The 16,322-nt window shown below is 37.4% G+C and overlaps 1 protein-coding gene across 1 annotated transcript in view; it reads right to left on the bottom strand.

The window, feature by feature from the left end:
• LOC113066127 (polypeptide N-acetylgalactosaminyltransferase 11-like) overlaps positions 1-10,740 on the bottom strand; it is a 38,285-nt gene extending 27,545 nt beyond the window's left edge. The window contains exons 1-2 of the mRNA XM_026237794.1: positions 10,616-10,740; positions 8,348-8,638 (exon numbers count right to left, since the gene is read on the bottom strand). Coding sequence (XP_026093579.1) covers positions 8,348-8,600 — 253 coding nt within the window. The 5' untranslated portion in view covers positions 8,601-8,638; positions 10,616-10,740. The remainder of the gene's footprint in view (positions 1-8,347; positions 8,639-10,615) is intronic.
• Positions 10,741-16,322: the final 5,582 nt, after the last annotated feature.

Raw genomic sequence — 16,322 nt, 5'->3', positions numbered from 1 at the left:
CCTTGCATGATTAGCATTTTAATTGTTTGGTCAGACGGTTCATATATTGATCTATATATTCACGTTCATAAGTCGGGGATTAAACGTGGAATTTATCTTTTGTATGCTAAATATGTAAACAATATGTGCACAGTACCTATAACTGCGCTTTACATTTTGCAAGATTGACATGCTAAATGGCTAACTGACCCGGTTTACTCTCATCTTAACAAAATTGATAAGAGTTCCTTGCGTTTACGAACGACATGTATCTGTTTAATCAACTCGACATGTATACCGGTTTAGTCCTTTCGTTCACGAATGAGAGCTCTCGATCTCTGAGACTCATATGAAACTCGCTCATTGTGGATGACAACTCTGAAAAATTCTTCATGAATGAGTGTAAACCGAGAACGATTCGTTCGCCTAGAAGATTCATTCGAAAAAAACGATTCTTTCACGAACGACATGCCACTACAACAACGCACGGTCTTCGCCGCTAGTGGAGGCAGCATCGAACTGCGACACGGCAGAAAAAGCGAGAGAGGTTTACTGCGGGGAGAACTGGAGCACGGCTGCGATCCAGCATTATAATAGAGCCCGGTCCTGGCGAGAAAATCGTGTTGCCGAGTGAGGCGAGCTCAAGGATTTGCACGAGCTTTTGGCCACAACGTGTGGCTTGGCGAGAAGAGCAGCTGACCGATGACGCTTGTTGGTGTTCGGCGGATAGATATCTTCGTCGGAAGGAAGATTGGGCCTGTGATAAGATGACGGACAGCGCGAACCGAATGCTGACAGAGCGAACCGAATGCTGACAGACGGTCTATGCCGAAAAACTGTCGTGGGACAGGAGGTAGGAAGACTGGATATATATACGCGTGCGTGCTATAAGATGATTAGCTAAACGAGATGCACCTGTACCAAATTGGATGATTATCTGATCGTGCTTCTCCCGAACTTTGTTAATAAAACCACATTTAAATGAATTTTAAAATATAGATGTTTCACGTTGAACGTTTAATGCATCACATGTTTATTTTTTATAATATTTAAAACAAAAAGTGTTTATTGCTTTAAATGTTATGTAACTCCATAAATGTGGTAAAATTAAAAATAAATAAAACTCCACATTAATGTCGCAAAGTTCACGGAATGACATGGGTTGTTTTACATATTTTTTTAAAACGAAAGTGTTGAAAGGTTCACACAATAAATGTGATGGAATGGGGAAATTTAGATTATTTTAATGCACCAAATGTGTTCAATTATTTGTTTTCTTTAAAGTGTAAATTGGCACAAAATAAATATGTTGGAACTGTGTTTTAGAAGTAACATTACAAACTGTCAAATGTTTTTTGTTTTTTGTTTTTTTCGGAAAATGACAGCAAATAAAAAGTTTTATTTGAAAAAGAAACCAGTCTGTTTTGCCATTCAATTAACATTAGAGGAAAAGAAAATTAATACCAGATCGTTAGTTTTTCGAAATAGATTAGCATATAATTTAACTTAACTGTTACATTTAGCTCATGAGCAAGTAATATATAAGTATTAAAATGTTATCCATGTGAGGTAAGTAAATCTAAATTTCAAGACTGCTGAATTGGCTTAATAACTAATGGCATATAGGCCTTTAACACGTAATGGGCATTCACAAGTAGATGGGTTTTTTCGCATTCTCCGGATTTTCCTTGATATGCACAATATCCTATGCACATTTGGAAAGAAAATAACACCGTAACAAAAACATGGACGCACGCTCGCTACGTTTTCCGCTCTATGGACGTGCGCTCCACTCAGTCGCTAACCGCCTGAGCAAGCGCTCCGTTAATATTCCGCTGATGCTCGCCGTAAACCAGTTCCAGCTCCGACATAAAGTTTTTCTAGTAGGCCTAATTGTTTACTGTTTGTACCAAAATTCTTGTATAATTGTCTAAAATTATGCATGCTGATAAATAGCAATTATTATGTTTCAAAACAAATTTTCTTAATTCTTCTTAATTTTATTAATTGTATTAATTAAAATGTATTAAATATATTAATCTATCCTTCGCAAACATTCCTAAACTGCAAAAACTGAAAAAGTATATTTGATTTTCATTCACTTTATTTCCGTGAAAATAGCTAACATTGTTGTGCAATAGAATATTCAAAATAGGCTCATTAAAACACCAACGCACACACACACACACACACGAGATGAAATGTTCGTAGATCTTTACAAAATACACATGGATTATAAAGCATGTGAAAAGCACACACAAGATAAAATGCACTTAGAACGCTTGGATTATGAACTGGGTTGAGCGAGCGGAGTGGAATCTTCAGAAAGGCGCTCTTAAGGAAATATTACCACTCCGCTCCGGTCATATGCCAGAGTGCATCTGAGACAGCGTTATATTAGTCATTGTATTTGAATTAAATAATTATATTAAATGATCAATCGATTCATTTTATAATCCTACTAGCCTTTTATTTACAGTAAAAACCCTTTCCTTTGTGGGAGGACGCTTGCGTTTTTAGTGTCATTGCACACCAATTCATGCGATAGCTACTGTAGACGCATCTTGCAGTATGAAGGTTAACGATTAATCGATTAATTGATCGTTAATTTAAACGACGATCGATCATGAGAATTTGTCGAAATTGACATCCCTAGTTCAGAACAAACATGGGACTCATGCACAACCATCATAAAACAGAGAAAGTCGTGGATCATCCAGGTAAAAGCACACAGTATTAAAGGGGGGGTGAAATGCTATTTCATGCATACTGAGTTTTTTACACTGTTAAAGAGATGGATTCCCATGCTAAACATGGACAAAGTTTCAAAAATTAAGTTGTACGTTTGAAAGAGTATTTTTGTTCCCAAAATACTCCTTCCGGTTTGTCACAAGTTTCGGAAAGTTTTTTTTTCGAATATGGCTCTGTGTGACGTTAGATGGAGCGGAATTTCCTTATATGGGTCTTAAGGGCACTTCTGCCAGAAGAGCGCGCGCTCCCGTACAGCGAGGCTGAGCAGCACAGACATTTCACTGATCAGAGCGATTCACTGATCAGAGCGAGAGCGTCGCGAAAAGTCACAAAAGAAGTGTGTTTTTGTTTGCCAGGGCAAGACAACCCTGCACAGATTACCAAAAAAAAAAACAGCATTAAGGGACCAGTGGATGGAGTTTATTTTTACAGAGCATCAACGGAGTTGTGCAAGTGTTTGTGTTTGTTCCCTGCATTTCGAAGATGCTTGTTTTACAAACAAGGCCCAGTTTGACGACGGATTTGCGTCTCGTTTATTTCTTAAGGATGATGCAATCCCAACGAAAAAGGGTCACGATCGTGTGTTGGAACCGCAGGCGGTGAGTAAAACTGCTTCAAATATCTCTGCCTCCTTGTTAGTGCGTCCCCTCCCATGCAGAGACCCCGGTTTGAGCCCCGCTGCTGCTGCTCTCGTTCAGTTTCAGCCTCGGGATCTGATTCTGGATCATAAATAAATGGCTGAATCTGACTGTAAGCCGTGGTTTGTTTTGGATGATGGTTTTTCCCTCACGGTAATGTCACAGCTTCCACATGCTCTCAATGCAAAAGCCTACTGGCGCTCGTGATTCTTTAGCTCCGCCCACACGTCACGCCTTCAGCCGGTCGTGTTTTTCCGGGAAAAATCGGTACAGACTATCTTTCTCTTATGAATATAATAAAACTAAAGACTTTTTGGAGTTATGAAGGACGCAGTACTACTCTATAGGTACTCAAGATTAACAGGATATTGAGTGAAAACGAGCATTTCACCCCCCCCCCTTTAAGAACCAATGGTTCCCAAACTTTTGAATGGGGTTATTTTAATAATTTCAGCACTTTTTGTGTGTGCTGTGGACTAAATATAAACATCTTTCATGTAAAATACCTTACTCAGGACAGTACTAAATAAATTTAATATTAAATTTAATAATTTCACAGATTCTGCAAGGGGTTCCCAAACTTACATATAAAAAATACATTTATACAAATACAAATAAAGTTCTTATTAAAAATAAAGAATTATTGAAAATAATTAACCTGTCAGTTATAAAACAAAAACAAAGGACAAATACAATACAAAAAAAAAAAGATACAAATAGTGCAAGTCTAAAATATTCAGCTAACAGCCTACTACAGACATTGAATGATTGAACGTAAAATAATCTAGATGTGCTCTGTTTGACAGAAACCTGGCTAAAAGCTGATGATTACATTATTTTAAATGAGTCCACCCCCCAAGATTACTGTTATAATCATGAGCCACGTCCAAAAGGCAAAGGGGGAGGTGTTGCTTCAATTTATAACAATGTTTTCAGGATTTCTCAGAGTTTGCTGATTTTACAAGCGAGTTAGTGCTGGCTACAGATAAAGTTTTAATAGTTGGTGTGGTTATTTTAATATCCATCTTGATAATGAAAAAGATGCACTGGGATCAGCATTCATAGACATTCTGAACTCTACTGGGGTTAGACAACATGTCTCAGGACCAACTCATTGTCGAAATCATACTGTAGATTTAATACTGTCACATGGAATTTATGTTGATGGTGTTGAAATTATGCAGCCAAGTGATGAGGATTTCCAGTCAGGATTTAGACCGTATCACTGAGACTGCTCTCCTTAGAGTTACAAATTACCTGCTCTTATCATCTGATCGTGGCTGAATCTCTCTAATGCCGCGTTTCCACCGAAATTACCCGGAACATTTTTACCAGGAACTTTTTTTCCCAGGAACTTTTTTCCCCCCAGACCTGTTGCTTTCTGCGTTTCCACCGCGGTGTAAAGTACCGGGTAGATTAGGCAAATAGACTGGTGACGTAGGTCTGCGCGCGTTTCTCAATACAAAGTACCGCTGATTAAAAAAAAAAAAAAAAAAAAGTACTGATTTTGGACGTGCATCCTCGGTAGTTGGTTCAGACTTTGTGCATTCGACTGGGGAGTGTGATGTCTGCAACTACGCAAGTCCGGTAAATCTATAAACAGCAGCGTAACTATATACTATATATATATATGATACTTGATTACTTCAGTCAGCTCGTCTTGGCTACTGCAATTTTCCCTACTGTATATTTACAATAAAACGAAATATGATAATCAAATACCACTGCCTCCTTTCGTTTTCATTTAAGCATAATAACAACTGCAGAAATGTACTTAGTTCAGGGAAATGTGTATATGCAGCCATTACAATGAAACGAAATATTATATAAATTTGCCTTTTTTATTTTCATTTTTACATATAGATAAATTGAATACAGACCAAAGAAAACCTGTTAGATTTACCCCGCAGCTGAATTATATTTTATGTTTAACCACTAAAGAGACATCAGAGCCAGCGGCACATATCAGAAAATCTGTCCGAGATGAGGCTGCTCTCTGCGGATACATGAGGACTGAGCTCCCGCTGATTGAGTGGAGCTCACCGTCTACGAGATCGGCGAAACACATTTTTAAATAGGCGCTGTCTTTATAAATAAACCATAGATTTGAGTTTTAAACAACTACATTCTCGCCTGAAATACTTTTAAAAGTACAGTTCATGACACAATAACAGTAATATTTGAAAATTATCCAAATAAATGGTGGTTGAACTCAACCAATGCTGCGTGAACTCAGATCGCTTTGGCTACTGCAATTTTCCCCTCAGTATATTTACAATAAAACGAAATAGGATATAAAATACCACTGCCTCCTTTCATTTTCATTTAAACATAATAACAGCTGCAGAAATGTACTTAGTTCAGGGATAAGTGTAACGTACATACAGCCATTACAAAGAAAGAAATATTATATAGACTTGCCTTTTTATTTTCATGTTAACATATAGATAAATTGAATACAGACCAAAGAAAACCTGTTAGATTTACCCCGCAGCTGAATTATATGTTATGTTTTAACCACTAAAGACACATCAGAGCCAGCGGCGCATATCAGAAGGTCTATCCCAGGAGAGGCTGCTCTCTGCGGATACATGAGGACTGAGCTCCCGCTGATCGAGTGGAGCTCATCGTCTACGAGATCGGCGAAACACATTTTTAAATAGGCGCTGTCTTTATAAATAAACAACAGATTTGAGTTTCAAACAACTACATTCTCGCCTGAAATACTTTTAAAATTACATTTCATGACACAATAACAGTAATATTTTGAAAATGTTGATCCGAATAAATGGTGGTTGAACTCAACCAATGCTGCGTGAACTCAACCAATCAGCATGTTTAGCGCCAAAGTCCCACCCCCGAAAGTTCCGGAACTTTAAAAAAGTACCACCTCGCCAGCAGGGACTTTCTGGGGGGCATTTTTTTACCCGGAACTTTTATTTAGTTCCTGGTTCCTGCGGTGGAAACACACCAAGTACCGGACCAAGTCCCTAGTTCCTGGGTAAAGTTCCTGCGGTGGAAACGCGGCTTAATAGTGCTATTGGATCTTAGTGCTGCGTTCAACACTATTGACCACAACCTTCTTTTTGCATAGACTTTGTAGGCATTAATGGAAGTGCATTAACATGGTTTAAATAATTCTCATATGACCGCCATCAATTAATAGCAGTCAATGAAGAGGTATCTTATCGACCACAAGTGCAGTATGGTGTACCTCAAGGCTCAGTACTAGGGCCATTACTCTTCATACTTTACATGTTACCCTTGGGAGATATCAACAGGAAACACTGTCTTAGCTACATTTTTAGCATTTGTAAAACTGCATTTTTCCATCTCAAAAATATATCTAAATTATGGTCTATGCTCTCAACGTCAAATGCAGAAATGTTAATCCATCCATTTATGACCTCAAGGTTAGTTTATTATAATTCTTTATTGGGTGGTTATTCTGCACGCTTAGTAAACAAACTCCAGTTAGTCCAAAATGCTGAAGGCAAATGAGAAAGTACTATAATGTTTGCATTTCTATTACTAATAATTAGGGCTGCACGATATTGGGAAAAAATGACATTGCGATATTTTATTTTTCTGCAATATATATTGCGATATGAAATCTAATCACATTTTTTTCATACAAACAAAAATGGGGTGAGCACACTTACATTCTCATTTTAAATGATTTAAACATCGACACTAGGGGTGGTTAATCTGTCTGATTTCCCGATTCGATTCGATTACGATTATTGAAGTCCCGATTCGATTACAGTCGATTTTCGATTATTAACGATTCTCGATTAGTGATTAGTGATTTTCCATTTCACAACAGTAAACGAAAATACACTACAAAGTGATTGCAGTATTAAAAAAAGTCAGCTACTGAATTACTTAACTCTTTTATTGAGTAACAACAACTCAAAGCACTTTCTGTGTCATGTAGTTATAACTTCAGAATTATTTGTATGTAGCTTATGTTCTGTAGAACACAGAAATGAATACATCACTATTCCCCCTTGTTGGAGTATCTGTATTAAGTTTGTGTTTAAGCAGTTCTGGTAAAATTTAAAAAGCAGAACTCGACCCAACAGTCGGGCTACAGCGGGCAACTTCAGCGCTCGTTGGCAGGCAAGGGTGTGAGGCCGGCGACACACTGGATGTGTGGCGCAAGAGTCTCAGCTGCGTGGCGTGTCTGTTTTTAATTCGGCTCCCATGTTAACAGGTTAGAGCATGCAGACTGCCTGCGTGAGATGCGCGTCTCAGGCGCGGCACGAGCCACGCGGAAAACGCATGCATGCTAGAAATAGAACCGACGCCTATTTTTCATGCTACACGCAAGCGTGTTGGAAGCGTTTCAAGGCAAAATATACTAGGAAAATATGTTTATATGTCATTTTGTACACAAATACATATTAAGTCATGACATTTTTATATTTGAAAGTCTATAGGTTGGCATAAATTCAGATATAAATGTAATTTAAAAAATAAAATAAATTATTATAGATTTTCAAATATTGCACCTGTCAAACATACTCCATATGCCGTCAATACTCTTGAAGGTGTCCTATCAGTAGGTGTGTAAAAAAAAAAAAAGTTTATATTGTTGCCATGAAGACAAGAGCCTGGTTTTTCGGCGGCCTCCCTCTATGTCACCTACAGCAGCAGCAGCGTGCCAGCGCCGCGTGCGGCTGGGGCTCGCTCGCTCTCTCTCGTGCGCGCTCTCTCTCTCGCGCACAAGGCGAGATGTTTTTCTTGATTTTATGTTTATTTCATTGTTTTTAATGCTTGAAAGCTTTTTTTGTTTGTTTGTAAAATCATAAAACCATCATAAACAGCAATACTACTGTGTTGAGTTGCTGCTTGATGTCCAACATAAAATCTAGATCAGATCAGCAAGCAGCCCTCTTCTCCTCACATTATGTCTATAAAGAGCAAATTTCAAATAGAAAGATACGAATTGATTGATAGTTGAAGTGTCTACTAACCCAGCTCTGGAGAAAGGTCCAGCTTGAGAGTCTCCACTGCACGTCCTTTGTGGACTTGACTACCATCTCTGCGCAGGACTGCTGGGCCACGGGTGAAACGAGGCTGAAAACGGTGTTGCCCCTGGACGGGCACATTTTTAAAGGACAAGCGGCTTTCCTGGCTGAGGTTGAAATACAGGAAGAGTAGAATCGACCAGGTCACGGAGGTGAAGAGGCAACCATAGCAAAAGTAGCGCAGAGTGACACTGCCCATGGTAACACTAGCATCCTCGGTAGGCCATTAGTAGGCCCCTGAAAAACAGCAATGGCAGTTAAGAAATTAAGTAAAAGTTAAAAATTATTTGAAATCATTTGTAGTTATTTGGGGGGGGGGGGGATACACCAATGCCACAGTTCGCTTCATATCACTGCTGTTTTGGAGCAACAGTTTGGTTTGGTTCGGCTCAGTTCATGAAGCAATGCTAAAGAACACTAGATTTACTTTTTAACCTAATAATAATAACAAAAATTGCTCTCTGTTAGTTCATGTTAATTCATGCATTAACAAATTGAACTTTAAAAAACTGCTGTTTTTCAAAGTGTCCCCAAAAAATCTATTGCCTTAAAAATACAAGATAATGCCTATATAATGCAACCAACTCATTGGACAACATTACTTAGGCTACATATAAAAAATGCATGTGCCATGGATAAATAAAATGGAGTAGGCAATACGGAAATGATTTTAAACAGATTTGTTCTTATAAACTGTTTGGATCAAGCCACATGCTATAATGCATTAATGTTTGTGGGAATTTCCCACTTTATAATCATGAAACCTGCGGGAATGTGTAGAATACAGCATAATGCCCACAATCCCACAGCGAAATTCAAGCCCTGATTATATTGCACAAAATAAGTTACACAGCCAGAATGTGTAACTCCTTCTATAGATGTGCTTTTTGTAACAACACTCTGACAATGTCAGCTAAACCCTAAAAATTCAGAGTACAGGCTTTGTCGACTTGAGTCTGCATAGGGCACATTTTACCAACTCTTACTTTGGCTTTAAGTTGCCAAATGACTCCATATAGACTGACTTCAACCGTCTTCTCAGTCGTATGTAAGGGGATGCTAAAATGTGTTACAACTTGCCCCACAACTGTCACCCAGTGTTTATCCAGCTGTATTAGGATAATGGTTTGACATTTGAAGTTTAATAATGCAGCACATTTTTCCTGAGAATCTACAGTTTGTTCTAATGTAAGTTATTTATAGTTCAGGCTCACTGTTTTGCATCGGAGGTATGCCAAAACCCGTGTCATTCTTCAAACCCATCCAGACATCCAGGATCCTCAGTAACAGAAGAACCCATTTGAAATCTGAACCCAGTGAATGCAATCGTATGGAATTACAGTGAATGTCTCATTTATGCTCGGGTCCTGACACAACATATTCAATAATAAATGATCTTGCTGTGTCACCACATAAAAAGGATTGCAGTATTTGTAATAATTCTCTTTATCTAGTGTAATTTAACTAATGATAGACCAATATGTTGGACAGGATAATTTATCAGCAGATGTTTAGACATTCTCAGATCATCATCATCATCATCATCATCATCATCACATGCACACTTAAGTGGACGTGAAATGAATTGGGAACCAGAAGTTACGAGGAGCGATTCAGGACTAAAAACTAGTCAGATCAGAAGTTATTAATCTAGATCAAGTCGAGTCAAGTTTTAAGGGCATTTCATTGGTAAAGATATGCGTTTGCTTGAATATGGACTTTATGACAGACAGAACTCAAATAATCACCCACACGCTCTTTAAACGTCAGACACGCAAAGCGAATAGTGGCCTTTGTCTCAAACAAAAGCTGTCTACAGTAACGTTAAGTTACACAGACAACATCACAGATGTCTCAAACTAGACAGCATTCCTGGATCCGATATCATCAGGCGACCTTTATCACACATCACGCCAAAGAATCACAGATCGTTTCTAAAGAATAAGAAGAAAATAACTAAAGCGGTTTCTAAATAGTGCCTATTGTGTCCCAACATACTGCTGACTCGAAACGCACCAAACCCCCTTTATTTGTAAAGCTCCTCTGACGCCCAAACATGATGTCTATGTAGTCGGCTCACTAGGACGCAGGCACTATGAGCTTCGAGCTAACCCGAACTAAACAATATTTGCTATATTGTAACCTGCCACCGATCCAAACCTCTCTAAAGCGTTTACTCTGTGGTAATATTGTCAGTGTGGTGCAGTAACTCACTCGCCGATGAAGAGGTCTTCACTGCTCCATTCCTCTCCAGCGCTCAGGGCTGCTGACCGTTACTCGCTGGTGACGAGGAGCAGTGCGCGCTGCGCGTGACTGACTCTGTTGCCGCCTGCTGGCCGAGATTCAAAATGACACCATCTGCACAACGATGACTGCTGTGCTCTTTCTTTTTTATTGAAAAAATAAATAATAAAATAAAATAAAAATAAATAAATAAAACCCAATGAGAAATGTTATAACAAGTACACAAGCATACAAAAACCACATAAAAAAAATAGAGAACAAGACATAAATAAATAAATACAAATAAGTGGGGGAAAATAAATAAATAAAGGGAAAAAAATAACATAGCCAAGAGGGGGAAATTATACAAGGTTTAGACATTGGAAGCAATGGTTAAAAAATATATATATATATATATATATATATATATATATATATATATATATATATATATATATATTAAAAAAAAAAACGAACACATACACATTCGTAAAAAAAAAAAAGTACAATTTTCTCTGCTATTACAGAAAGTATACCCTTTTTCAGTATTTTGGATATACATATTAAGTACTGTACTGTATATCTGCACTGTGTGCATACTTTCTTTGGCACTGGAAGCTCCTTTCACCCAGTCAAATGTATCATGTGTAAATATACTTGGTAATAAAGCTCCTGATTCAGATTTTCTTTCTTTCTTTCTTTCTTTCTTTCTTTCTTTCTTTCTTTCTTTCTTTCTTTCTTTCTTTCATTCTTTCTTTCTTTCATTTGTTGGATTGTTATTTCTGCCTGGCCTAGACACTATCCAGACCATCTTTTTACATTCACCTTTTGGCATTCAAGTTCACTACTAGAAATGTTGCATATTCTTAGGCCTTAGCTACAGCTGCAACTTTGGTTGTCATTTGTATTTTCCTTTCATCAAAAGCCCACCCTAACTGTCCCAGTATTTTGTGGTTAAAAAAAAAACTATTGAGCTATTGTAAGCCATGTGTATACTGATTTACTTATAATGGGTACTGTAAGTACTAAATGATGTTGAGCTAAATGATTATTGGTTAACTTTTAGGATCAAATACCAACTTGGTACAGACATATTAACACTCAACACACAACAACTTCTATTAGCTTCTCTTAGCACTTTCATTATTAGTGAACAACTGCATTAGATTAAAAAAATAGTAATACAAATAAATAAAAGGCAAGAATAGAATGTTATTTGTTTTCTCGGAGCAGCCAAAACCATGTTTTATCTTTAAATGAAGTAAAGGAAAACACCCAATGATTCGCTACCCTGACTATCCAGCAGGGAGCGCACCATGAATATCACATTACCTGGCCTTAATGGTTATCTGTTAGTGGGTGAATATAACAATGAAAAGAACAATGAAAATGTGGTTGTGTGTGTGACAGAGGTTCAGGTATACCTTGCCTTTTTATAAAAAAAATAAAAAAAGTCCCTTTATTATATATATATATATATATATATATATATATATATATATATATATATATATATATATATATATATATATATATGTGTATAGAAATTATACTGTAGCTACAATTGGTGGTTAGATGCATCTCTGTTCTGACACTGAAAATAAAAACTGTTTATTAAAAAAAAAAAAAAAAATTAAAGTCTTGTGATGTTCTGTTTAATCTCTGATTTGGCTGATGAGTAAAAAGTATTTATTGAGTATTAAACAAATGGCTATAATGGAATAAAGGAGAAACAATATTATATTGGAAATATTTACAAGCTAATTTGCATATTTTGACACCAAATACATAATAAAATCAGACAATATATTAAGTTTAATATCGGCAAAAATATGTGTAATGCCACACCAGCAGAGGGAGCCATCGCCCGAATACTGACTTTGTGCTCACTCTACAGTCATGGCCAAAAGTCTCGGCAGTGACATACAACATTTTGTGTTTTGCAAAGCTTGCTGCTTCAGCTGTTGTGGTTGTTTCTAGATTATTGCGTAGAGTGATCATTTTAAATAATTGCTAAAATCTTAATTTGAAGCTTTCAAAAATTAACTTTTCACACACACACACACACACACACACACACACACACACACACACACAAAACTGTTTTTTTTATCCTGACACAAAATGACCAGCTAAGTAACTGACTAATTATATCAGCAGCACGTGAAAGTGTGAATGAGTAGCCTACTAATCAGGTGAAATCGCTATCATACTAAATATTTTGTAAGAGAAGACTGATTGCTGTAAAAGGAGGAAAGTGCTTCCAATCATTATGTTCTTGTTAGCAGTGGTTACCTCCAAAGAAACACGTGCAGCCATCACCGCTTTTCTATCAATATGGCTTCACATGCAAGGAAATTGCTTTACAGAATATTGCACCTTAAAAATATCCATTTACCAGATCAAGAACTTCAAGGAGAGAGGTTCAGCTGCAGTGAAGAAGTCTTCAGGACATCCAAGAGTGTTCAGCAAGCACCAGGACCATCTCCTCCTGAGAAGTCAGCTAAGGACTCGTGTCACCACCAGTGTAGAACTTGCTCAGGAATGACAGCAGGATGGTGTGAGAGCATCTGCATGCACAGTGAGGCCAAGACCTTTGGACAACGGCCTGGTGTCAAGAACTTCTCTCCAAGAAAAACATTAATGACAAACTGAAATTCTGCAGGAAGTACAAGAACTTGACAGCAGAAGACTGGTGCAAAGTTATTTTCTCTGAAAATCTCCTTTCTGTTTGGGACATCTGGAAAATCGATTGTTTGGAGAAGAAGAGGTGAACGTTACCTGTTCTGTGTCGTGCTAACAGTGTAGCATCCTGAGATCTTTCATGAGTGGGGTTGCTTTTCAACCAAGGGAGTGAACTCTCTCATGATTCTGCCCAAAACACTGCCAGGAATAAAGAATGGCATCAAAATATCCTGTAAGAGCGACTTCTTCATACAATCCATAAGCAATTTGGTGATGATCAATGGATTTTGCAGCATGATGGAGCACCAGGTCACAAAGCAAGAGTGATAAAGAAGTGGCTCGAAGATCATTGTATTGAAATGTTGGTTCTGTGGCTAGGCATCTACTCAGATTTCAATCACATTGAGAACCTTTGGTCAGTCCTCAAAAGGTGAGTGGACAAGCAGGAACCCACAAATTGTGATCAACTCCAAGAACTAATAAGGCAAGAATGGATCACCATCAGCCAGGATTTGGCCCAGAAGCTAATATCCAGCATACCAGAGCGAATTGCAGAAGTTATGAAGAACAAGGGTCAACACTGTAAAAACTGACTCATATTTTTTGCCAATAAAAGACTTTAAAACCTATGATATGTGTATCATTGCTTTCAGTATACAATAAAAACATGGGGAAAAATAATCTACAGATAATGAAGCAGCAAACTTTGCAAAACACAAAATGTATGTCACTGCCAAAACTTTTGTCATTGTACAAAACTGTACAGTCATTTACTGTTTGGCAGCCTTTTAGCATTACCCTATTGACTTGGCTGCTGGTTTGGATCGTTTCTTGTGTTTGAGCACCTTGCCTGCCCTCACTACTCTTCCTTTGGATTATCCCCTTGTCTGCTTGCCGCTTGGACTTATTACTGTGGTTTTGACCCTTTGCCTGGCTTCACATTTCTGATTGTTCGACTGTCCTCATTAAACATCTGCAAATTAATTCTAATGTGCCTTCAGCCTTCTCATTACATCATGAGAAGTCTTATGTGGAGTTTGTCATGCAGATTAACTGTGGACCTGCTTATTTAGTATAAGGCATCTGTTTTGTTTTATTACTAATAATGGCCATCTCTGTTATAGCTCAAATAATTTATAGCAAAATGCAGTATAGAAAGTCTAACAATAAAGAGTAATTGAATAGTAAATAGTTCACAGCAAGGATTCAGTTTTTCCAGTCATTCTTGCCTCTCTTCCTCCCTCTGCATGAACAGGAAGTTGGACACAAATATGGAGGAAATCTGGAGCAACTACAACTGTAGGGCCTGGTGGATTCATTAAGTTCTTTGTCTTATGAGGCATTGCTTTCCCTTCCATGTACAAGAAATAAGAGATTGTTCCATGTTATTTAGCAATGTAAAATTACAAATGACATCTTCAGTGTTCAAATCTTTTGACGTTATGTATCAGATTTGTAAACAAATGTAATATTCAAGTCACGTAACACCAAATGACCCTTTGAGATTAACAATCAAATGTGTATTTGATGATGATTAATTCTTAGAGCTAATAGAAACACTGAGATGAGTTTATTCTCCCCAGATCTTTAATTGTCTGATTTAGGATGAACAGGGTTTTACAACAACAGAGACACATTTGACTCATTGTATAGTCCTCACTGAAATCTATGTTCATGCACAAACACTCTCTTCTGCACGTAAAATACTTGCACCACAGCAAAACAATAAACAGCAACAAATAAAACAGATAAAGTATTTTTTTTTTATAATTTATTTCCATGTTGATATGTTTTACTGTTAAGCAAGACAGCCAAAGACAGTCCACCAAACATTAACACCTTTTACTAGCTGCCTCAAGAGACTTATGATATCCACTGTTGTCTACTCAGTAACAGGATGTTAACCTTTATTCTGTAAAATGTTGTTGGTTTTTCTGACTAGCTACTTTTTATCAATGTGGGATCAAGGTTACATATTTTTTCAATTAAGTTTAACAAGATGATCCCTGAAACCATCTACTTCATATGTCTCTTCAAAACAACACAAAAATAAAGGTTTGTGGAGAGAAACAATAGGTGCAGAATAACATCAGCAGGAAAAGCTGATGTTTATATATTGAGCCATTATGTAATTTAACCATAAATGCTGGACTTATTGATGTTTTTAGATGTAAATACAGGTTTTCATGGTTTATCTGGGAAGCAGAGAATTTAAAACCAAGACATTTTCATGTAATTTTGCTCTACTCTACAACAGCGGTTCTCAGCCACATTTCTGGACACCCAACACTGCAAATTTTACACGTGTCCTTAATCAATCACACCTGATTCATGCCATTATTTCATTAGTAGAGACTCCATGACCTGAAATGGGTGTGTCAGTAAAGGAGACTTTTGTCTTGAAAATGTACTCCAGGAATATGTTTGGGAACCACTGGTCAACAATATATTATTTGCTCAGGGGGGTCCAACCCTAGGCGTTTCTCAAAGTCAAGGATACTAGGACTGATCCTTCCAAGTCACTTCCTTCAGAGGCTAGGCAAGACTCCTCTTTAGCATTCGGAGAACACGTAAATGGAACAGGCTAGCAAGTGCACGTAATTGCGTCATTGAATAACGCTGTGAATGGTATCGTTAAATTACTTTGGAAAACTTAACTAGTTATTTATAAAAGAAATGCCGATGACGCAAACAAGTTTACAATTGTTAAATGACAGGTCCAGTTCAGTTAACCATTTGTATTTCTATAATTTACAATATCAATACGGTAGTAATTTGTACTGGCATTTAAACGTTAAACTTTACTTATATTTACTACAGTTCTAACAAATGTTTGGTAACGTAAATAAAAACGGTTAACACTCCGACTTGAATTTTTGAACAAGATAGCAAAGCAGCGCGCATAGGATTGTGGGTGATTTGAGAGCGCGAAGGATACACATATGCATCCTTTCCTGTGTATGGCATATTTTTCGAAAGAAGGACTCAGTCCTTGGTTGAAATTCCGAGGATC

The sequence above is a fragment of the Carassius auratus genome, chromosome 49 (assembly GCF_003368295.1).
Source record: "Carassius auratus strain Wakin chromosome 49, ASM336829v1, whole genome shotgun sequence".
Taxonomy (NCBI): Eukaryota; Metazoa; Chordata; class Actinopteri; order Cypriniformes; family Cyprinidae; genus Carassius; species Carassius auratus.
Note: the sequence above shows the minus strand (reverse complement) of the source record. Positions and strands in the feature narration are given on the sequence as shown.